This window comes from Hyperolius riggenbachi, chromosome 1 (genome assembly GCF_040937935.1).
Source record: "Hyperolius riggenbachi isolate aHypRig1 chromosome 1, aHypRig1.pri, whole genome shotgun sequence".
In the NCBI taxonomy this organism is placed as follows: domain Eukaryota; kingdom Metazoa; phylum Chordata; class Amphibia; order Anura; family Hyperoliidae; genus Hyperolius; species Hyperolius riggenbachi.
The window spans coordinates 223,318,290-223,343,641 of record NC_090646.1 but is presented as its reverse complement, the minus strand read 5'-3'; the positions used below and the strand labels follow the sequence as shown (position 1 = coordinate 223,343,641).

General features: G+C 40.9%; 1 protein-coding gene across 2 annotated transcripts in view; it reads left to right on the top strand.

The window, feature by feature from the left end:
• ANK2 (ankyrin 2) overlaps positions 1-25,352 on the top strand; it is a 700,071-nt gene that overhangs the window by 127,233 nt on the left and 547,486 nt on the right. Inside the window, exon 2 of one of the 2 annotated variants that reach the window (XM_068281066.1) lies at positions 5,940-5,997. The exons of the other annotated variant lie outside the window; for it this stretch is intronic. Within the exon in view, the coding sequence (XP_068137167.1) occupies positions 5,977-5,997 (21 nt within the window). The 5' untranslated portion in view covers positions 5,940-5,976. The remainder of the gene's footprint in view (positions 1-5,939; positions 5,998-25,352) is intronic. 2 annotated transcript variants of the gene reach the window in all.

Sequence of the window (25,352 nt, the reverse complement as noted above, 5' to 3'; positions counted from 1 at the left end):
GATACCCTTTCAATTGCAGGGTGCTGAAAATTTATTTTAAACAGATAAAAAGTACGGTATCTCCTAGGAGAAAACTTTAAAAAAAGTGAGTTGGAGCAGGCCCAAGATATGTTATTAAATGTTTTTATCCTTGCACCAGGATTATAATTTAAGTATTGAATATATTTATTATATCTTGGGCCAAATCCATATTTACATTAGAAAATCTCATAAAACGGCCATTATATATGCTTCATGATGGTGCTGATGTACTCACTTCCTGTAATATATTCTGAATCACTGTGTCAGAATGAGTATACTGCCTGTAGAATATTCTGATCATTGTGTCAGAATGAGTATACTGCCTGTAGTATATTGTGAATCATTGTGTTAGAATGAGTATACTGCCTGTAATATATTCTGAACCTCTGTGTCGGAATGAGTATACTGCCTGTAGTATATTGTGTCAGAATGAGTATACTGCCTATAATATATTCTAAACCACTTTATCATAATGAGTATGCTTCCTGTAATATATTGTGAATCACTGTGTCAGAATGAATATACTGCCTGTAGTATGTTGTGAATCACTGTGTCAGAATGAATATACTGCCTGTAGTATATTGTGAATCACTGTGTCAGAATGAATATACAGCCTGTAGTATATTGTGAATCACTGTGTCAGAATTAATACACTGCATGTAATATATTCTGAATCACTGTGTCAGAATGAGTATACTGCCTGTAATATATTCTGAACCACTTTATCATAATGCGTATACTTCCTGTAATATATTGTGAATCACTGTGTCAGAATGAATATACTGCCTGTAGTATATTGTGAATCACTGTGTCAGAATGAGTATACTGCCTGTAGTATATTGTGAATCACTGTGCCAGAATGAATTTACTGCCTGTAATATATTCTGAATCACTGTGTCAGAATGAGTATACTGCCTGTAGTATATTGTGAATCACTGTGTCAGAATGAGTATACTGCCTGCAATATATTCTGAATCACTTTATCAGAATGAGTATACTTCCTGTAATATATTCTGAATCGCTGTGTCAGAATAAATATACTGCCTGTAGTATATTGTGAATCACTGTGTCAGAATGAGTATACTGCCTGTAGTATATTGTGAATCACTGTGTCAGAATGAGTATGCTGCCTGTAATATATTCTGAATCACTTTATCAGAATGAGTATACTTCCTGTAATATATTCTGAATCGCTGTGTCAGAATGAATATACTGCCTGTAGTATATTGTGAATCACTGTGTCAGAATAAGTATACTGCCTGTAATATATTCTGAACCACTTTATCATAATGAGTATGCTTCCTGTAATATATTGTGAATCACTGTGTAAGAATGAATATACTGCCTGTAGTATATTGTGAATCACTGTGTCAGAATGAATATACAGCCTGTAGTATATTGTGAATCACTGTGTCAGAATGAGTATACTGCCTGTAATATATTCTGAATCACTTAATCATAATGCGTATACTTCCTGTAATATATTGTGAATCACTGTGTCAGAATGAATATACTGCCTGCAGTATATTGTGAATCACTGTGTCAGAATGAATATACTGCCTGTAGTATATTGTGAATCACTGTGTCAGAATGAGTATACTGCCTGTAATATATTCTGAATCACTGTGTCACAATGAGTATACTGCCTGTAGTATATTGTGAATCAGTGTCAGAATGAATATACTGCCTGTAGTATATTGTGAATCACTGTGTCAGAATGAGTATACTGCCTGTAATATATTCTGAATCACTGTGTCAGAATGAGTATACTGCCTGTAATATATTCTGAATCACTTTATCAGAATGAGTATGCTGCCTGTAATATATTCTGAATCACTGTGTCAGAATGAATATACTGCCTGTAGTCTATTGTGAATCACTGTGTCAGAATGAGTATACTGCCTGTAATATATTCTGAACCACTTTATCAGAATGAGTATGCTGCCTGTAATATATTCTGAATCACTGTGTCAGAATGAGTATACTGCCTGTAATATATTCTGAATCACTTTATCAGAATGAGTATGCTGCCTGTAATATATTCTGAATCACTGTGTCAGAATGAATATACTGCCTGTAGTATATTGTGAATCACTGTGTCAGAATGAGTATACTGCCTGTAATATATTCGGAATCACTTTATCAGAATGAGTATACTTCCTGTAATATATTCTGAATCACTGTGTCAGAATGAGTATACTGCCTGTAGTATATTCTGAATCACTGTGTCAGAATGAGTATGCTGCCTGTAATATATTCTGAATCACTGTGTCAGAATGAGTATGCTGCCTGTAGTATATTCTGAATCACTGTGTCAGAATGAGTATGCTGCCTGTAATATATTCTGAATCACTGTGTCAGAATGAATATACTTCCTGTAATATATTGTGAATCACTGTGTCAGAATGAGTATGCTGCCTGTAGTATATTCTGAATCACTGTGTCAGAATGAGTATACTGCCTGTAATATATTCTGAACCACTTTATCAGAATGAGTATAAGGATTGGCTGATCTGACTTACAATCATTGGCGCATTTTACCACCTTCATGTAGTATGAGAGCATACCTGCACAATCTTATTAAAATCATGTTGGCCATCATACTACATGGAAGCTGTAAAATTGGCCAATCATTGGCCAATTAAAATTGGATGTGTGTACGCACCCTTAGACATCTGCTTTTTAAAGCCAGCCAAGAGATGGGTTGCAGCCCTTCTACTGGAGGGCTGTCTTCTATATTCAGGTAAGTAGGAATTTGTTAGCTAGTAAAGATCATTTTTTTCTCTAAATTAGCCAGATTAGGTGTAAACTCTCCCTAGACAGCTTTCAGATGGTGCATAAGCATGTCTTCTCTTTAGATTCTGACATTGATCGCGTATTTGAAATTAAAATCCTGTGAAATTAATCCAAGAATTTTTGAATCAGGAGGATACCATTTATTGTAGTGATTCAAAAGCATTGTCTTAGCTTGCTTATTCTTGTTTTCTCTCTGCGCGCACCATGTAATAATCACATTGTTGTGTTTCTGTGCAGTGACCTGCTTCTGTCAACTTAAAATTTTAGTTGTAATAAAATGATCATGTCCTCAATTCATCATCAGCAAACAGTCTTTGTGGCTGGATCTCTCCTTCACTTTTCTGAAATCAGTTTGTCAAGGCTATAAGGATTATTGCCAACATATAAACTTTGGTATTCATTTATTAAAGGCACAAACTTGTAAGCCCCCCCTCAAATTGGAATGATCGCACAGCACCAGATAATTTGCACCGCATGTTATAGCTGCGACAGCTTCTCCAAAAATTCCCTTAGGATAGGTAGGTAGCCAGGCATAGCCCCCAGTATTGGTAGCTAGGTACAGTTGCCCCCAGTATAGGTTAGCCAGGTACAGTTGCTCCCAGTGTATGTTGGCCAGGCACTCTCTTCACTTCCTGTTTCTGCCTGGTGCTACCCCCAGACTTCTGCCGCCTGAGAAAGTCGCCTTACTTGGCATCATGGGCGGGCTGGGCCTGATTAAAAATAAGGTGTAGTTATCCACTTCCTATTAATAATAAACAGTGACTGTACCTTGGATGTGTCAGTCATTCAATTCCGCAGCCCAAGGGTTCCATCTAAAGCATCATTAATCAGGAATTCCAAGTAACATGCTTTCACTCTTGGCAGACCCAACTTTGTGATGTAGGTTTACCTTGAGCAAGTGCACTCATAGTAGGGGTCCAACATAATGTTTATGTAGGGGTACTGGAGCTGAGGTGCTTGGGCCGTTGTGATTCTATATAGCCCCTAAGTAGTGGATCCTACTCATTATTGTTTAATATATGTGGGAGGCTGTAGATAACTGCACTCTAGCTGATTCAAGATTCAAGAACTTAATTATCAGTGTGCAATACAACAAAATTAGAATAATTAGATGATTATATAATTAAAACTCCAGGCAATATAAAAGTACTTGTTAGTTTTGAGAATAGCCCGTACTCACCCCAACTCTGTCAGATCAGTGTTTGTAGGTCCCTAGGTTTCAGTGTCTCATTCTATCAAAGAATGGCCAGCACTCTGGACAGCTAATTCAATCGCTTTATTGACCATATTCACCCCCTTTCTCAAGGCAAGATCACACAGTGTCCATGGACACCATTTTGCATGCGATTGGCGGTGCCTACCGTCTTTGGCACTAACCCCTAGTCACAGTGTAGAAATCATCCTGCAGTTTCTGTTTCCATAATACATATTTTGGTTCATTAGACTAAGAGGAGTCTCGAAACAGAGCTTGTTGTTGGGATCTCAAAACTGACAGGCAAGAGCAGATGACTGTCAGTGACATGAGGCAGGGGCATCACATCAAGGAATCTGTTAGTACAGTAGATTGTCAAGGAGGAGGTGTAACTGTACTCTGCACCAGTCCTGGATCACAACATCTTCCCTGCGTTGCTCATCCATTGCGCGATGATTTGCATATCCTAGAGTGATGCATCTTGCTCACTTAAAGCTGAATTATTGCAAATGCCTTCTGTTTTAAGAAGGAAAAATTATACTTAGCATTGCTTTTTTAGAAGGAGGGCTTTTAACTCTCTTTTTGCCCCTTATAATCTGCTACTGGTTCTGGGTCACCATGGGCTGTCTGGGTACTCTGCCAGTGGCATATTCTGCTAACGAACGCATCTCACTGTATTTGGTCATACAACACAGGAAACACATGGACCTGTCTCACTATATAATCTGCTAGCTCCCAGGCACAGCATCTCAACTCTGCAGAATAGTTAACACCTCCATACCCACTCCTTGAAACAGACCAAAACCTGTTTGGTTACAATGCCTTTGATTGACAAATACTGTAACAGAAGGTAGGTTACTTTACTTGAGTAAAAGTTAGGGAGCTTATTTATTTATTTGTTGTATTTATAAAGCGCCAACATATTACGCTTAGATTATTACTGCTCAAAAGCAAATGTCCATTAATGATGTAATGGCTAAAATAACAGAGTGAGTGTGCAGATAACAGGTAGAACATTTGGGTGTGTGCATGTGTGTTAAATGCTTGCTTGCTAATTATTTAATGTGTTCTGTAGGTGATTGCCCTTCAGTTTAAGTGTTAAGATTTAACACAGTAAGCTTTTGCCTGTGTCAAATAACGTGTAAAACCATAACGCTGCTGCTAACATGGTCAGTAGTTGGTTGACCAAGTGTAACCCTCTTGCTGAAGTTAGAGCAACTGTGGTAAAAATAACGTAGGGAATGTTGTTGTTTTTTACCGTATTAATTTATACATTATTTAATCAGTGTTTGTCCATTGTAAAACCTTTCCTCTCCCTGACTTAGGCTACGTTCACAAAATGAAACGCAGATGGCCGTGCGTCCAGAAAGCAACGCTGTTTCTATGTGTTACGTTGCTGATCCCATTTACTGAAGGTGAATGGGTCAGCCTCACGTTTTGGTAAAAAATGCGTGCAGCATGCATTTCCGGACCACACTGGTCCGGAACGCATGCAGTGTGCGTGTCGGCCTCCTGCACGCGTTGCCGAAATCCGGACGGCAACGTGTGCAGTGTTAACGGGGCCTTACATTCTGGAATTTATCATAGGTGGTGACATTTTTAATCCTGTCAGTTGTAACTCTGCAGAATGTTTGATTATAGAGAGTTCTGAAGCCAATACAAAATATGCTTGGTCTCCCAGAATGTTCTGGCGGGTGAATTCAGCATAGGTAATCAGCCAGGCTACATTCAATATACAGCAATACCATACCATACATACCATAAATACCAAATACCAGCAATACCAAATGACCATAAAAGAGGGTATCCTAAATAATTTACTGAATTCTTTTATATGTCACTATAGTGCCTCTTTAAACCTTTGTTGTGAATGATATTTTGTGTAGTACATTAAAATGAGTTAAACATAATTTTTTTCTCTCTTCCCTAGGTAAGTAGCTGATTACAGATATGAAGATTTAATTTACATGACCACCATGCTGCAAAAGGTACACTGCCACAACCCATAGTATTAGTCATTTACCCATTTAAAGAAAGTGTCTTCCATTCTACATTTGCTTTCGGAGTTATTCTACCTTTTCCATCATGATTAATGTTTGCAGTGTGTCACTTAACAAGCGTGCTGATTGGGGGCAAGAAATGGTAACAGGGCTGGGAAACAGGCATTCATGATTTATGCTTCACAGTGGTCCACAACAGCTAGTCAGAAACAATTTTTTTTACTAGTGTGGCTCCCCAAAGCCAGACTTCAAGTCTTTACCCTCACTTGCCACTACTTACTGTACTGACCCACTGACCACCTACCTGTGACCTGCTAAATTCATATGTCTTGTAATAAAGAAGAACGTGAAAGGAAATGTCAGCATATCTAATTATTAAACAAGCATAAAAAAGTATCGCTAGTCCCTGGCTTAGCGCCTGTACAACGGTCTCAGTCTGATTTGGGTTTGCTTGCTATGAGTAATTTTATGACTAATTTTTGTATTGTTGAAGTCCATTGGAACTGACACAAAGGTGACACTAAATGATGGAGGGAGGTGTTCTGGAGATGAGCCTGACCTTTACATCCGAAAAAAGTGCAGAGCTTCTCAAATCCTCATGATGATTAGATTTTTGGACTGAAAACCCGTCAGTTTCATTTTCCTGCAGTTCACCTAACTTCGCTTTATTTGACGAGCTTCACTGTGTGATTAACAACTAGAATCTTCTTACCTAGTCACTGTCAGGGTTACCTGTTCAGAAATTGTTACAGTTTATTCAGTTACATGTGCTATACAGTCATTGACATGAAGTACTGTATAGGAATGGAAGGACAGTCAAGAGGTTTTACTTGGAGCAATATTAAAACATCCAAAAATGTTCAATTTAAACATATTTTATTGAATGAAACCTCTTATAGCAGAATATATATACAGAATATAGATAAAAACAGGTGTGGAGCTGTCTTATCTATTCTATCTATTCAACATTAATTCCACTAACTGGTGAAGTGAATAACATTGATTATTTAATTACAATGGCACTTATCAAGGGGAGGGATATATTAGGCAGTAAGTAAAAAGTTCTGATGTGTTGGAAGCAGACAAAGAGGAAGGCAAAGGGCTTCATTCACAATTGGTACTGTTAGCACGCTGTTAAAAGTGCTACACGTGAAATTTCGGTTGTCGCACGCAAAATTTTGCATTCGTACGGTAATGCGAATTTTTTGTGCATTAACGGTCGCATTCACGCGATAAATTCACGTTTTTGCGCAAATGTTAACGCGCAAAAATATTGCGTTCATGTGTGAACGTGAATTTTTGCGCACGATAACCGGTTTTTCACTCGGAACTTATTTTTCCCGCGAAAATGCGCTAAAGCGCGAAAAGCCGTGCTAACAGTTAGCACCATTTTGGGAATCAAGCCCAAAGGAGTCAATGTGTTAAGGTCAGAGCATGCTCAGACTATGCTGTAGTTGATACCTAACAAAAGTGGGCCAAAGAGTTACTGGTGAATATGTGACAGGGCCATGAGGCCTAATGCCCTTTAATACACATCAGGAAAAAGAGTAGCTTGTCTGGCCCAATCCCACAGAAGAGCTACTGTGATGGCACAAATTGCTGAAAACTTAATGCTGGGCATAAGAGGAAGGAACACACAGACCATAGACCAATCAGGTTGTCCTTGTTGACCCCTGACCACCATTGGTAGCATTTGCAATGGGAATAAGAACATCAGAACTGGTCCATGAAGGATTAGAAGAAGCTAACCTGGTCTGACGAATCATATTTTCTTTGTCTTCAAATTCCTAAGATCTCAGCCTAATTAACATATGTGGAATACATTGGAATAACAGGTGCAATACGTGGAACCGCTACCTCACAATTCAGAGGACATATAAGATCTGCTTCTCATGTCTTGGTGCCAGACATCAAAGAACACCTTCATTGATCTTATGGGCTCCATGGCCCCTTTTAATTTCCTTTTTTTTGGAGGTTTGTCCCATCTTATCTAGAAAATAACTTTTTTTAAGAACCCAACAAGTAGGTGGAAAAATTATTGTAAACTTATTTTGAATATTTTCTTGCTTGCTACTGGGGGCTTCAAATATATTGTATTAATAAGGTATGGAAAAACCTCCTGTAAGAAAATGAATGTTAAAGTCTGATCTTCATTTTAGTATTCTAAGCATTGATAGGACATACTGTAGTTTGGAGACAGAGAGATGAACTATTATAAACACACACCAAGAAATATTTTTATAAATGCTTCTATAATGTTGACATAAACCCATACAGGGATGTGTGCTGACAATCCATACATACACACAAATGGTGTAAGCAATCACAGAGCACTCAATGATTGTTCAGCAGCTTGCTGATAAACCGGAAAATGGAAGGGAGGAGCCTCTGCAGAAGATTGTTGCCTTTTTCATCAACGGTTTATCAGTCGTTAACCATATCTAGGCAATGACTGAGGTCCCTTTCGCACTGGGGCGTTTTCATTGCCTTGCCTTACTGCAGGGTAATGCTAAGGCAATTAAAGTTTATGGGGCCTAACATACCTGACCGATGTGATGTGCTGGAAGTGATGTTTTTTCTGCACGGCCGAAAGTCATGTAAGTCAATGGCGCGGCAGTGTTTTTTTTTTTTTTTTTTGCACGGAAGTGTATTTTTTCAATACACTTCTGCGCAATTTGTATTTCCGCCACAGTAAGTGAGCGCTAGAGAGCCTCATTCTTGCTTGGCTTTCAGCCAGAAAGAGGATTACCACGTATTAAATCGGAAATCCCTGAAGGCTATTTTTAACGATATGATGATCATCTGATTGCATCACACCACTAAAGCCAATTTACAGTGTGAAAATGACTTTAAAGTAAACCAGAGACGGGATAATAAAAAGATTCAACACTTACCCAGGGCTTCCTCCAGCCCAATAAGCACGTCTAAGTCCCTCGCCGGCCTCCCGCAGTCTGCCGTTCAGCCACGGTCAGCCCCAGTAACTGACTCAGCCGCGTTAGTCTGGGTTTTTTGCGCATGCGTGGGAGGTCTGTGCATGCGCAGAAGACTCCGACTGACGTGACTGAGCTAGTTACCGGGTCTGACTGCAGCTGAACAACAGAGGAGGACAGCATGGGACTCAGACGTGCTTATTGGGCTGGAGGAAGTAAGTATCATATCTTTTAATAATCCCGTCTCTGGTAAACTTTAAGAAATAACATAGGAAGTTCTGCTAAATTAAAAATTCTTTCTTTACAAACCTGAGCTTATTTATAAAAAAGTAGCTTGTTCATTTTAACATAACTGTACTTTACCTGTAGTAAATCAGCCCCCAGGAGTACATTGGAATTATGATATACAGTATGTGCTTCCTAACAGATGGTTTCCACTTCTCAGCTAAAACCTGCCAGTGAAAAGGATTTAACCTTACTACAGCTAAAAGCACGAAATCCACTAAAGATCAATGTACATATGCTTTTGCATGATTGTTACATATGGATCTAATATTCTGAAATCAGGAATGTCTAAACATGATATCATTATATAACAATCGTTTTCATATTTTCATGTCATCACCATAGAAAAACTCAAGGTTTACAATTTCAAGCATATATAATTCATGAAAATATTTTATGGAGATTTGCTGAGGTTTCATATTTTGATCTACTTGTGTAAATAAACCAGTCACTGTAGAGGAAACTGGGCTAATTACATTTTCTGACTGTTTTCTAGATGATCTAAATATAAAATGTGTTATTGTTCCCAACACACCAGCTGTTCCCTAACATTTGAGATTTTGTATTCCCGGGAAAATATCATGCAGCTCTGATTAACAACAACCCTTGTCAAACTGAACACTTCATAGATATTATGGGCCATGATTCACAAACCTGCACTAAGATTGCAATTACTACTGCTGACAAGGTATGGTAAGTTGCCTAATTAGCATGACCTTCGTTAACTAAGTAATGCTAGTGTGCTAAGGTAATTTGGGTCATGCTAATTAGGCAGCACATGCTGCGCTGTCAGCAGTAGTAATGGTACAATTGCCATGCGTTGTCTGCACACAGCAATGTTACCGCAGGTTAGTGTATCAAGCCCATAGTCTCCTTCGGGCATTTTAGTTGCTTTGTTGGTGTATCTGTGAAATGATAATGTGGAAGACACAGATGTGAATTAAGCTGAGAAACTGGTAAATCGCTTTACATGGACCAGCTAAACTGCGATATCAGAGGTCATCAAGCATCACAGTGCAATAGATGTTACTGGTAGCGAATCACATTGCCTAACGGTTGCTGAAGAGCCCACTAGCACCAGAGCTGCTCCAAATCTAAGGAGTTTTCTGCCCCGAAATAGCCCTCCACTCTTTGGATCCCTCACAACCACAGCTAGTCTTGTCATTACCAAGACAAGAAAAAGAATGCAAGTATGGAGCCGCTTTTCCCATGTCGAGCAACTTGTCAGATGATGCCCAAGTACAGTGATTTACAGATAAGCTGTGATAGACCTGCATGAAGCTCTCCATAGTCATGTGAGCTAATTGAAAATTGTCAGTTTTTTTTCTGGGCATACAATAATGTACAGTTGGACCACCATGTTTTTTAACATCCTATCACAGTGAGTGGAGGGATCTCACATGTGGCATGGTGGTTATATGATCTCTGTTCAAACGTTGGAAAGTGCTGCCTCCCAATCATGCTTCATACCAATGCACTTACTTACTGTAACATTTCAACTGTTTCATTACCACTTTTTCAAAGCTTAACACAAAATTCAGCCACATATCTCCATCTTCATAGTTTGAAATTCGTCCTCTGCCGTGTTAATAAGAGTAACGTACTTCTACTGGGTATTACAAAACACTAAAGAACAAGGTGGTCCATCTGCAGATCAAGTCAAGTGTATGTTGTTCAAACAGAATTCCAATGTCTACCACCATGGATTTGTTACATTTATATCAGCACTCCTATATTCATCTGAATGAACTCTTCTCTTATTAGGAACTCTTATTACGTTGATAGAGTTAGAAAGAGAAAAATGTTTGTACATCTGAGCAGTGTTCTCCCCATTTGATGTCAATAACACAATCCCAGTACATGTATAAATAAACATGGACAGTGGCATATAACGCATATATAGCGATAGGAGGTGCGCTGGACATAAATTGCTAAAGAGATTATATTTGTATAGATTAAAAAGTGGCATATAACGTTTATGAGGTCTGAGGCAGGAAGATGGGGACCTTGCAGTAAAGACTTTCATCAAGTGCTAATGGAACTTCAAGGAAGTCCGAGTAAGGTAGATAGCACTCATTCTCACATGAGGTAAAACTCATGGTAGATTACTGTATTCAGTAAGTGGCCACATTAGCTGAGTTCTCCTTGGTCAGGTTTGGTGTTGAAGGCCAGTTAGTAAGTGCTCTATAAATGCACGTTAAGAACATGAGAGCATTTGCATGCATTAGTATAGCTTTCATCATATACTTTTTAGATGCATAAAAATGTGTAATTGATCAGCAAGTTTTAACAACTATTCAGTATTTAATGGCAGTATATCGTAAAGAAAAGATTGCTATGATTGCATTTCACAGCGTAGCTTGTGTCACAATACAAGCAAATGACCGGTCAACTCCGCCACTGGGTGTTGCCCCTTGTGTATGTTCTTTTTTAGTGACATGACCTTCTCTATTGAGCAGTGATAGTGAGATTATTTTCTGGCTCTTTCATTTCACTTCAAGCCCAAGGGCTGAGCCCACTGCTAGGAGCATAGCTACAGAACAAAGGGCCCCCATGAAGATTTTACACTGTCCCCAGAGCCGGGACAAGGTCCTTCAGCACCCAAGGCTGAGACACCAAAGTGCGCCCCTCCATCCCTCCCACCCCAGCCGTCACACACTGATTGCTGTTAGACTAAAAGGGACCCCGGGGCCCCCAACCTTAATCTCTAGTTATCTGGCTTGCAGTCACTGCTATGTATGCCCTTTTCTTATTTCTTTCTGCTTTAAACACAATTGGTAATGACAGCTGAATGAATTGTGCGCCCCCTCCTACACTGCGCCCTGAGGCTGGAGCCTCTTCAGCCTCTGCCTCGGCCCGGCCCTGACTGTCCCTCCCAGCAGAATTTTACACTGGGTCCCCAGCAATGCACTTCCTTTTCCCCTAGAACCTGCTTGCAAAAGACAGCTGTAGCAGGAGATGCCTGAATACAGCTCGGGGAACGGTTTATTAATAATTACCACAATACAAAACTCTCATAAGGATAACATTTTCCACTGGTGGAGTATAATTTCAGGGCCCTTATAGCAAAGGCCCAGTTGTAGCTTAAACCTTTTGCAACTCCTAATTCTTCACCACTGCTTAGTACATTCTAGTATAGGATGAGAAGTCTGCACCTACTTCACTTATTTCCATTTTTTAATAGAATGCTATCCAACTGCAAATAAGTAACACATAAGGCTCTTGAGTTCAGTATGTCAGGTGTGCCATTTTTGGCTAAACCAGGCATGGGCAAACTTGGCCCTCCAGCTGTTGAGGAACTACAAGTCCCACAATGCATTGCAGGAGTCTGATAGCCACAGTCATGACTCATAAAGGCAAATGCATTGTGGGATTTGTAGTTCCTTAACAGCTGGAGGGCCAAGTTTGCCTATGCCTGGGCTAAACTATGTCTAAAGAGATAGTTTCTCTTTAAATCCTGAACCAGGAAGTAGAAGCAGTGTGTTGAAAAGTCTTCAAAACTGGCTTGCTCTGACCTAAGTTCTGGTCTACACTCCCCACCAAAATCACTTTTAGTTATTGAGGCAGCTTATCACATTATAGTCAAACAAGAAAACCTGTGGATATTTACATTAGGTTATTCTCACACAGGAATGAGGTGCTGCTAAACTCTGTTTTTTCTTGTCAAGATGTCCAGGCAAGCCACCTGCCAATAGCCCTCCTGGACTAGCCATGCCTTAACCTCCCTGGCGGTAAGCCCGAGCTGAGCACGGGCTATGCCGCCGGGAGGCACCGCTCAGGCCCCGCTGGGCCGATTTGCATAATTTTTTTTTGTTACACGCAGCTAGCACTTTGCTAGCTGCGTGTAACCTCCGATCGCCGCTGCTACCCGCCGATCCGCCGCTATACCCGTCGCCGCAGCCGCCCCCCCAGACCCCGTGCGCTGCCTGGCCAATCAGTGCCAGGCAGCGCTGTGGGGTGGATCGGATTCCCCTTTGACGTCACGACGTCGATGACGTGGGTGACGTCATCCCGCCCCGTCGCCATGGCGACGGGGGAAGCCCTCCAAGAGATCCCGTTCTTTGAATGGGATCTCTTGATCTCCGTTTGCCGAAGGCGATCAGAGGGGCTGGGGGGATGCTGCTCAGCAACGGCTATCATGTAGCGAGACATTGTCTCGCTACATGAAAAAAATTTTTTTTTAAAAAAAGGTATTTGCTGCCCCCTGGCGGATTTTAACAAACCGCCAGGGAGGTTAAGTCACCATTTCCACTTCCCATTCAGTGTTGGCCATGCCCCCTGTGACATCATTGCCTGGCTACTGCATGAATACTGAGGCCATGTAATGATTTCATGGAGAGAAGGGAGGGTATTAGTGTTTGAGTCCTTTTGGGCGCATTGAAGTCTCATTTGTGACAGCAGCCATGGCTGCTGAAGTAGAAAGCCTGTGCAATACACAGCTTTATTGTCTGTCAGGCAAGCTGTGACCACTACAGGGTCACGGCAGTCATATCTAGGTATAGCCAAACATGCTAAAATCATTTGCATATAAATCTCAGTTTGCAATAACTAGTGTAGAGTGGTTAGGTAGTAAGGACGTAACATTCATCTCATGAATAGTTAATATTAATTAGGGTTTGGTAAGTATAGGGTTAGATTTGGCAAGGGAAAAAAATAATTCAAGCTATAATTGGGGTTAAAGTTAATGTGAGACTTTAGATTCATGTTGCCAAGACTTTTGTCGCAACATTCACTGCTAAAATGTCCACGCTAAAATTTTATGAACTATAAGGTCACCATTCTGTTATTTGTCTTTTGCCATAGCACCTTTTATTTTTTATTTAAATAGTGCAATCCCTTTTTTATTAAAACATTATCTACTGTCTTCTAAAACCAATTAATGTGAAATGTTCACATCATTTACAGTACAGGGCTCTCCACAATAATAATAATCATAATAATAAAAAAATAGCCTAATTTTCTAGTATCAAGGAGATGCCAGGACACATTTTTATTTTGCTATTGCATAATTTGGAAGGGGTTAGAACATCTTTTGAATTGTTATTGTCCTGTTATTGTGTCTCCATCTGTGAGTATTTATGAGAAAGTTTCTCTAAGGGTGACAGAAACACCAAAAAATATAAAGACTTAGAATTACTAAAATGTTTTATTCCTGTCAATATGTCAAACTGTCCATGGGACCAAAAGTTTTCTTTTCAGACATAAAGGTCCATATTGTCCTGACACAGCTATAGTAAAGCAATAGTATAGCTTGTCAAATTGCTAACCTCTTTCCATACTGTCTAAGATTAATATGTATTATTATGTATTTAACCACTTCGCATCCAGACCTTTTTTCCCACTTACGGACCAGAGCAGTTTTGACAGTTTAGCTATGTCCTTATTTAATCAGAAATAACTTTATCCCTACTTACGACACAGAAATGAAATATATATTGTTTTTTTCAAGACAAAGTAGGCTTTCATTTTATGCCATTTTTTGCCCTCGAACAATTTTGTTTTCTATGAATTTTAATGGGAAAACAAGGAAAAAATTGGAAAAACATTTATTTCTCAGTTTTACCAATTCCAGTTTAAAAATAAAAAGTGCTACTGTAGATAAAAAACACAAATTTTGTTTGGCAATTCTTACTGCTTATCACAAAACTTAGATTATGTTCCGGTCACAATTTATGGGGAAGATATTTGATTCTGAAATAATGCTACAGAGTGTATTTTTCACTATGAAATGAGAAAATAAAAGTATTTTTAATAGTAAAAATCAATCTCATTAGCTCAGGAAACATATATTCCCATTCACCAATTAGTGCTGCATCAGATAGTACCAGAAATGTGCACAGGAGTAAGCCCAATGCTTCACAGCACTGCTTCTGCTACAAGGCGTGTATCTACTGACTCGTGGCTTAGATGAAGTCACAGAGGACATATATCTACTGACTTGTGGATAAAGTGGTTAAATAGCGCCAACATCTTCCACAGCGCTGTACATATTATATAGTCTTGTCCTCATAGGAGCTCACAATCTAATCCTTACCATAGTCATATGACCATTGTAGTCTAGGGCCAATTTTGGGAAGCCAGCTAACTTATCTGTTAGTTGAACTCGATGGACGTATGTCTTTTTTCAACTCAAGTAACTATGTATGTTTTTGGGATGTGGAAGGAAACCAGAGTGCCAGAAGGAAACCCACATAGACACAGGGAGAACATACAAACTCCTTGCAGATAGTGCCCTGGCTCAGGTTCCAAACCAGGGGCCCAGCAGCAAATAAATAAAAAATCCTGGGCTCTAAAGTAAATAACTGAATCTCTATATGGCCATTTATATATTTTATATGGCAATATTTTCCATCTTTAATTTTTCCTTTCAAGTGTGAATATGTTTCTATTAACAGAAGTCCCAAAATGCTACTTCCATCTAGGCTATATTATTTATAGAACACTTCTTCTGCTGCTATGGACAGAGTGATGGTTGATTTAGCTTTTTTCTATCTCATTTTATCTCCACATATACATATAGGAATATTGACAGCGGTTCTCATCCAACATGCAGCAGCAACATGTGTCCCAATCAGAGGACAATGTGTTTAGCTTTTGCCTGTCAGTATTGCAGTTTGCTGTAGGAACTTGTATGTGTGCATGATGAAGGGGAAAGCTGACTCCAGTACGGTCAGGGGATTGTAGCCAGTTATTTCTGTGCTTTGTGTGGTGAGATTTCAACAGACTTGTATACAAAGTGCTAATTACCATGCCGCTCATGTCTATGGAACTACAGGATGACACAAGAAGTAGGTGTAAGGCATACACTGAGAATTTCCTCCCACTCACTGAACTTTGTTTTGTTTTTTTATTCCAGTGCTTGTAATTCCTTCAGTATCCTCCAACATCAAAACAGGCATTGATGTAGCCATGTTAACTGCCTTTGGATCAACACAATGTAATGAATGTATAAAGACACCACTTATAGAGCTCATAGGAAGAGATGTCTGGCTGTTGACATGGCTACAGTAAATGGCTCTAGTAGCATGAGATTGTCCTTTGTAGAGAAAACCTTCCCTACTGATTGTGCCATAAAGCTCCTTTCACTTATAATGTACCATCTGACCACCACATTTGTCATATACATAAAGAAAGTCTTGGTCCAAAGAGAGAGGCATATATATGCCACACCATCCTTCATTTAGATGGGCCCCATATTGTGATGCCAGAAAATTAAGTGGTGAAATTCAGTCTAGTATCATAGTTGTTTGAAAAAATACAGTCCAGCTAAATTAAAAATCTTTGGGAAATAAGGTAAGGAATCTCAGATTGCAGAAAACGAAACTAACCCACTGCGCAGCAACAGAGGATAGTAAAGGACTGGCAAGGGCACAATACAGCTGCAGGGGGCTTGGGGAAGCCCCAGGTAAGTGAAATAGCTTTTTTTCCCATCATGGGTAAGGTTCCCTTTAGGCTGCTTTCACATTAAGACGTCACAGGCGCACGTTAGTGCAGCCTGTAACGCAGCCCCACCGCACAGTAATGAAAAATCAATGGGCTGTTCACAGTGCCCATGTTGCGTTACATTGTAACGCAGCACCTCTGTTGAGATTGCTGCATGCTTTGCGTTATGCGCGGCTAAGCCGCGTTAGACTGTGTGCACATGCTCAGTACTGTTGGGTAGTAGTGGAGAGCGGTCAGGCACATGGCTTATTAATATTCACTGCACGTTGTGATGTGCATTGTTTACTTCCTGGAGCGGCCGCTCTGTGCAGCGATTGGCCGGGCGGGACCACGTGATGCCGCATGCGTCCAATAGTACGCATCACGGCATCACGGACGCCAGAGTGAGCTGCACAACGCGGCTCACTCTGACGTCCACATCAGAGAGCACCAGGCGTTGCGTTAGGGGCACGTTATGTGCCCTATAATGTCCCCTAAACGCAACGTCTTGGTGTGTAAGTAGCCTCAAAGCTGAATTTCACAAATACCATCTGTTTTAAGAAGGCAAATTACATTTGGAAATAAGAAAGAAATTGAATTGGGTTAGAGATAGGGAATTTGTCAGGCACTGACAATTGTAGACTTTCAGTGGAAAGTTACATCTCTTACCCACTGTTTTTTTGCAGTCAATATCAATAAATAAACCCTGTTTAAGATTCAGTCTATAAAGGTCCATTAATGTGATTACTATATTGCATTTTTTTTAATTGTGTCCCTGAATCATTAGGAAGTGGATTGTGGATAAGGTCAGTTCAGTAATTAAGAGTAATGGAATGATGGTATGAAAACCTATGTGGCTTCCCGGTATTAGAATCTCTTTTAAGGTGATTATTATTATGCATTCATATTGCAGTCACAGTTTTTACCGCAGGCCAATGCTATACCAGTGATAGTCTATGGGGCTTTTCACACTGACGCGATGCGGCGGAAGTGACATAATCCCCAACGCGAGCGCATATCTAGGTTACCGTTGACGCGCAGCAACATGCAACAGACCGGAAGTCATGTAAGTTTATGGAGATGCATATATTGAAAAAAAAATCACATGGTAGTGTTGTGGCGCACATGAGCATAAGCACTTCCGCACAACTTGTTTCTTCAGCCACAGGAAGTGAGTGCTAGAGAGCCTCAATTCCTGCTTGGCCTGCTGCCAGACAGGGATTACCGCGTATTAATGCAGAAATCCTTGAAAGTTGTTTTTGGCGGTGCGGATCAACCCTTGTACCACACCGCAAATAATGCCGATCAGCAGTGTGAAACCGGCCTAAGGGTGATGGACACACCATTTGCATTGCATTGCGTAATAATACAATGTTACTCATTGCTTATCAGGGGTGTGGTGTAACTACAGGGGGGGCCCAGAGGTGTAAAGGTTCAGAGGGGCCCAGAGGTTCCAACTACTAACCTTTTCCTCCCTCCAATACTCCAGATGGGGTGTTTTTGCAGCTACACATGTTATGGGTGTGATGATCCTGAGAGTCACACTTGCTTTATGATGCTTGTAAGATGACTCCCCAGGCTGTGAGGGTCACCAAGGGGTGGGTTGTGAACATTAAGGGGGCCCCATCAAAGTTTTGCTGGCGGACCCCATGATTTTTTGGGCATAGTCACACCTCTGTGTTGTAATGGGTTATCCTAACACACTGTCTACAGTAGGTCTCTGGATTAGGTGTGCAAAGTTGCATGCATTGCATATCAAATGACCATGCTATCAAATAACGTGTGCGTGTCTACCTGCACAGCATGCATTGCATTACTACGTACATACTATTCGTATAGTTTTGGGATGTGGGAGGGAGTCAGAGTGCCTGAAGGAAACTCACACAAACTCCAGTGTCATTTTCACCAGGCTTTCTCAAACAGCCAAAACAAGGGATTTGATCCTTCCTAGCTAAATATAAATCCCAGAGAGTAGGCAGTCCTTTATCTATATGAGTGGATTTTGTATTTGGTTTGTCCTTGGACAGGATGTCCACTTTATTTTCATTTTTATACCGAGACTGGACCAAAGATTAGGTGAAACAGGATCATTTCTGGAGCACTAAATACATAATAAGATCACCAGGTTTCGTAGTTAATGCTACAATACATCATGAAGAGTACAGACAACATAATGAACGGATGGTTAATGATTTAATTTTTTGATCCTGTGTTGCATCACATTGTAAACTGTGCAGATGAAATGCCTTTCTTTGTTACAATATGATTACTTTTGTGGTTAATAATATAATAGGATGATTAAAACATATGCAAGCCATAATAAGAGATTTGGGCAGACAGAGACTTTAACCAATGGGCAGTGGCGTAGCTACAAACCTCTGGGCCCCGATGCGGAATCTGGATGTGGCCCCCCCCCCGGCAACAACAGCCCCCCCTCCCCCGGCAACACCCGACGGACGCACACACATATCAAAATCCCTATAGCCAGCTATAGGTCCCCCCAGTATAGGTAGCCAGGCATAGGTAAGCCAGTATAGTTGCCCCCGGTATAGGTGAGATAGGCAGGCGCCGCCGGTATAAGTTAGATAGATAGGTGCCCCCAGTACAGGTTAGCTAGGTGGGTGCCCCTAATATAGGTAGCCAGAATAGTTGCCCCCAGCGTAGGTTAGATAGGTAGGTGCCCCCAGTATAGGTTAGTTAGGTAGGTGCCTCCAATATAGGTAGCCAGTTTAGTTGCCACCTGTATAGGCTAGCTAGGTGCCCCCAATACAGGTTAGATAAGTAAGTGCCCCCAGTATAGGTTAGATAGGTAGGTGCCCCCCAGTATAGGTTAGATTGGGTAGCTGCCCCCCAGGATAGATTAGGTAGCTGCCCCCAGGATAGATTAGGTAGGTGCCCCCCAGTATAGGTTAGATTAGGTAGCTGCCCCCCAGGATTAGGTTAGATTAGGTAGCTGCCCCCCAGGATAGATTAGGTAGCTGCCCCCCAGGATTAGGTTAGATTAGGTAGCTGCCCCCCTGGAAAGATTAGGTAGCTGCCCCCCAGGATAGATTAGGTAGCTGCCCCCCAGGATAGATTAGGTAGCTGCCCCCCAGGATAGATTAGGTAGCTGCCCCCCAGGATAGATTAGGTAGCTTCCCCCCAGGATAGATTAGGTAGCTGCCCCCCAGGATTAGGTTAGATTAGGTAGCTGCCCCCCAGGATAGATTAGGTAGCTGCCCCCCAGGATAGATTAGGTAGCTGCCCCCAGGATAGATTAGGTAGGTGCCCCCCAGTATAGGTTAGATTAGGTAGCTGCCCCACAGGATAGATTAGGTAGCTGCCCCCCAGAATAGATTAGGTAGGTGCCCCCCAGGATAGATTAGGTAGGTGCCCCCCAGGATAGGTTAGATTAGGTAGGTGCCCCCCAGGATAGATTAGGTAGCTGCCCCCCAGGATAGATTAGGTAGCTGCCCCCCAGGATTAGGTTAGATTAGGTAGCTGCCCCCCAGGATAGATTAGGTAGCTGCCCCCCAGTATAGGTTAGATTAGGTAGGTGCCCCCCAGGATAGATTAGGTAGCTGCCCCCCAGGATAGATTAGGTAGCTGCCCCCCCCCAGGATAGATTAGGTAGCTGCCCCCCAGGATAGGGCAGGTAGGTAGGTGCCCCGTCCCCATAATGGAGGGGGGGGGCCGCAGCCGCGGGGAGGGCAGCCCGACCTCTCCCTCCCTTCCTCTCCCCGGCCCCCCCCCCCCCCCCCCTCAGATGCAGAGTGAGCGGCTCACGGAAGCGCTGTAGGCAGAACTCACAATTCCCTTTTTCTCATTAGTTTTTGTCAAGTTAATATTTCTAAACATTGACAATAAAATGCCTTTGAAAACCCCCAGCAAGCAAGAAAATACACACAATGATTTTGATATACTTTTTTTTTTTACTCCTTTTGGTACTTTTTTAATTTGTAAATTGCTGAAATTGAACTACTTCAGCCCGCTGATTGTTTTCACCTTAAAGAGACTCCGTAACAAAAATTGCATCCTGTTTTTTATCATCCTACAAGTTCCAAAAGCTATTCTAATGTGTTCTGCCTTACTGCAGCACTTTCTGCTATCACAGTCTCCGTAATAAATCAATGTATCTTTCCCTTGTCAGACTTGTCAGCCTGTGTCTGGAAGGCTGCCAAGTTCTTCAGTGTTGTGGTTCTGCTATGAATTCCCCCTTCTAGGCCCCTCTATGCACACTGCCTGTGTATTATTTAGATTAGAGCAGCTTCTCTCTTCTCTCTTATCTTTTACAAGCTGGATAAATCGTCCTCTGAGCTGGCTGGGCTTTCACATACTGAAGAATTACAGACAAGGGCAAAGCTGTTTGCAGGAAGAAAAGAGCAACCCGAAACTTCAGTGCATGAGAACTGCAGGAGGAAAGAAACACACAAATGATCTCTTGAGATTCAAAAGGAATGCTGTATACAGCCTGCTTGTGTATGGATGTATTTTCTATGTGTGGACATACTGTACATCAACCTACTTCCTGTTTTGGTGGCCATTTTGTTTGTTTATAAACAAACTTTTTAAAACTGTTTTTAACCACTTTTAATGCGGCGGGGAGTGGCGAAATTGTGACAAAGGGTAATAGGAGATGTCCCCTAACGCACTGGTATGTTTACTTTTGTGCGATTTTAACAATACAGATTCTCTTTAAGGACAAGAGGAATTTTCACATTTTAGTGCTCCTCTGATTCATGCCCCAATAACTTTATCACTACTTATCACACCTAAAGGATCTAGATCTTGTGATCAGTGCTATATATGCATGCCACTGCAGTGAGTTATGTTTATAGCAATCTTTTATATAAAAAGAGAATAAATAGTACCTGAAAATTGGGAGTATGTATGGGGCCCCACTGCAAAAAGACTCTGTTGTTATCCTCTGGCTCCAGATCATGTGACTCACATCACATTAGGAGAAAGGAGTGTGTGCTGTGAACTAGCATGGAGGAGACCCACAGTGCTGGAGAAGGTAATTGTTACACCACATCCTGTGCTACTCTGCAGTGAGGTGGGGAGAGGGAGGAGCAGCAGCTGCCCTACAGTTCCTCAGCCCACCCCTTTCCCCCTGCAATACGTGGGGGTCACAGGAGATGTTGTTACACCCCTGTCAATGAGTTATCAAATTGATACAATGCTCTATGCTGTATGTAGTCCCAGCTTTATCAACAGCAAAAATGATGACATAGCATCTGTAGAGCATGACCATCTGTCAGGAACTGTGAGCTTTTAAATCTCTGTATGTGTACTTGCTTTTGCTAATGATATTTGTTAGGAGAACAGGCTGTATTGTTATTTAGCAGAAAAATACCCAGACCTTTAAATTTCATCAAGAGACAGAGCATCAGCGTTCTGGCTGCAGTGAATGTTTCAAATCATAGCTCGTTCCCTCGAAATGGAAAAATGATTCAATCCTGTCTGCTCTCCCGTGTCATATAATCACATTTCTGCTATTCTGGCTGAGCTCTCAGCCATTTTGCATCTCTTAATTAGTTTAAATTGCTCATTTGTTACATTTAAGATCATACTGATCATAACTATGAAGTCACATGATCGATAATTTGACCATGTTTTTCCCTGTAAGGTAGTTGTGAAAGAACACTGTAATTTCTGGTGTTGTGTTCCTGGGTAAATGTCAGAGAATTTGTTCAGTAGGAAATTATTTCTGAAAAGGTCATTTCATTTATGCACATGTAACACTTTTCAGCAGCGATTTTTGCAGTGTGGAGAAGAATCAGACGTGTGTAGGTGATAATCGCCTTTCATAATGTCTCTTGTAACTGTTAAAACTAGGTTATTCAAGGTCTGTCATTAGGTGCGAGATGAAACGATGCTTTCATTGGCATAGCTTTGACCACTAAAAGCACTGCAGAGCTTTGAAGCCATTATTCTGTACAATTTTTCTTTTTATGGAATGACTAATTTACTTTCTCAGATGCAAAAATGTAGGACTGCAGAATGCTTATATAAATAGGGATGTACCCCATGTGTGTGCTTCAGATAATCTGAGACTGATGAACACAGACTGCGTTCCATGGCTGCCTCTATAAGTACATTTGTGTTTTTGCTTTATTTTGTATGTGTACAACTCCTGGATCATGTATAATTATTCCCAGTCAGTCACCCCACCCACGGAGAACTGCTGTTTCAGTTAAAGAAAACCTGAACTGAAAATAAAAGTCAAAATAAGCATACACAAGTCATACTTACCTTACATGTAGTCTACTCCTCAGTGTCTTTCTCCTGTCCCGCGTCCTTTTTGTTCACTGTGATCAAGGGAATTTTCCGTCCTCCATTTTGAAAATGGCCATCACCCATAACAGCTTTCTGGTCAGCACACAGTTAAACTGTAACATCACCCACTTGAGCCATAGGGAAACATGGACATTACCTGGTACATCAGTTTTCCTCTCAGCTATAACTGACAGCAACTGATATTTTACTGACAGCAACTGATATATTTCAGATCTGACAAAATAGTGTCAGAACTAGAAGGGATTATTGTCAGAAGAAAATGGTGAGCTTCTGAGAGGAACTGATGGCAAGGTAACTATGTAATGTTCATTTGAAGTTACCTCATGTGTTTATTTTAAATATTTTTACTCAGTACAGGTTCTCTTTAAAATGAATCTAAAGTAGCTAGATTTTTTAAATATAAAATTGACATTTTGGCACTTCCTTTAGGTCCATACCTTTTACCCTATAGCAGTTCTGTGGCAGGGCCGCCACCTCCTCGTACATCCGCTACAGGCCTCAATTCACAGAGCTTTATCAAACACTTTATCAAATGTTTGATAATTTTCCTCATGGGCAAAATCTAATTTTGAATTCACTAAGGTGTTATAGATTTATCGAATGTTTTATCGATTAAATGATCAATAAATCTGAAACTCCTTAGTGGATTCAAAATTAGATTTTACCCATGAGGAAAATTATCAATTATCAAACGTTTGATAAAATGTTTGATAAAGCTCTGTGAGTTGAGGCCACTGTGTATTTTCATCTAGGGGTGAATAGTCAAGAGCACGTATGTCTTCCAACATGCAGAGTGCCACTAATCTTATATACTGAGCCTATCACAGCCTCTAGCTACTGCTTAACATTATCAGCAGCAAACTGATTTATCCGCAGTCTACCTTGGATAGATTCAGTTTGTTTTTTGTCTTATGCTGGGAATACACGAGTCGTTTTTTCCGCTCTATCGATTTTGACTCTCGATTCTCCACTCGATTCTCTTATCTTTCGCTCGTTTTTCTTAGCTTTTTCCATTCACCTCTCTCAGGAATCGAGCAGCAAAACAATCGAGATTGGACATGTCGGAAATTATCTATCTTACCATCTATCTGCCGCAAAATGACCTGTATATTCCCAGCATAAGATATGTGAGAATTTGCATGTTAGGATAGTTTTATAGTAATATAAGAAGTAGAGATGGGCCAGACTATTCTGCTAGCAAATACTTCATGTTAACCAGCGGTATTCAAAATTCGTGTGCAACACAATAAAAAAAAAAATTCCCATAGACTTTAATGGCAGGTGAATGGCCGTTGACTTTTTGCGGTTAATAGCAAAGCCCCCTTACATGCTAGAAACACCACATTTTCAGGGTATGTGGAGGGGGACAGTGGCTACAAGAGGAAAACATTTTTTTAATTGGACCTTATAGTTTTTGAGAAAATCGATTTTAAAGTTTCATAGGAAAAAAGAATACATTTAAATGCGGTAAATGACATATAATGTAGCAAACCTAACAATAGTGTAAATTTACATATATCAAAAGAAAGCGCAATGAATTTCACGATTCGTTTTCAAAGGGGGTCCATACGCAGTACGTACGGACCCCCTGGAAACCCCGTGGAAGCGGCGACACTTTGCTCATGGATCTTTATACAGCCGCAATATGGCTGTATAAAGATCTCTGGCAACTTTACCTATTTTTGGATTTTTTTTCATAGTGTGGGAAATAAATAAAAAATGTTGTGGGGTCCCCCCTCCCGAGCATCTTTAACTCCTTGTCTCCCATGCAGGCTGGGATAGCCAGAATGCGGAGCACCAGCCGAGTGGGCCAAGCCTTCCCCTCCCCCTGGAGCCCTTGTCCAATCCATGGTGCCCCCAGAGGAGGTAGATGTCGACAACGCCCGGGAGGGGGGTCATGGTGGCACCTGGGAGTCCCCTTTAACCCACCTGCCTGCCCCCCTCCCAGGGGAAAAGAGTATAGGGGTACAAAATACAAAGGGTTAAATGAAATAAAAACACAACGAAAAAAGTATTTTAATATTCTTAATTAACCAGAGATACTTACCTGTACCTTTAAAAAAAAGTTCCAACACTGTGATGATACATAATATGATTGTACTAAATTATTCCAGAGACCCACTTTTACCTTAATTATCCTAGTTTCCTAGTTTCAGTGGCAGAAAGGCTTCTATATACGATACACAGTATATAGCATTGTTCCCTCAGTGGTGTTCTGCCAGGGCAATGATGACATTTGCCCTTCTTCAATACAGCACTCAGAGATCGATTGATTTTTCTGCTCAAGAGATTGGGGGGGGGGGGGCGTAATAGGACAATAAAAACATCCCTACTAATTTGCTCTTTAGTAGTCACAAAGCTGCCAGGTTTCCCAATGCCTGTATAGGATCCCCCTCACGAGATCACTGTGAAGACTCTCTTTTGGCA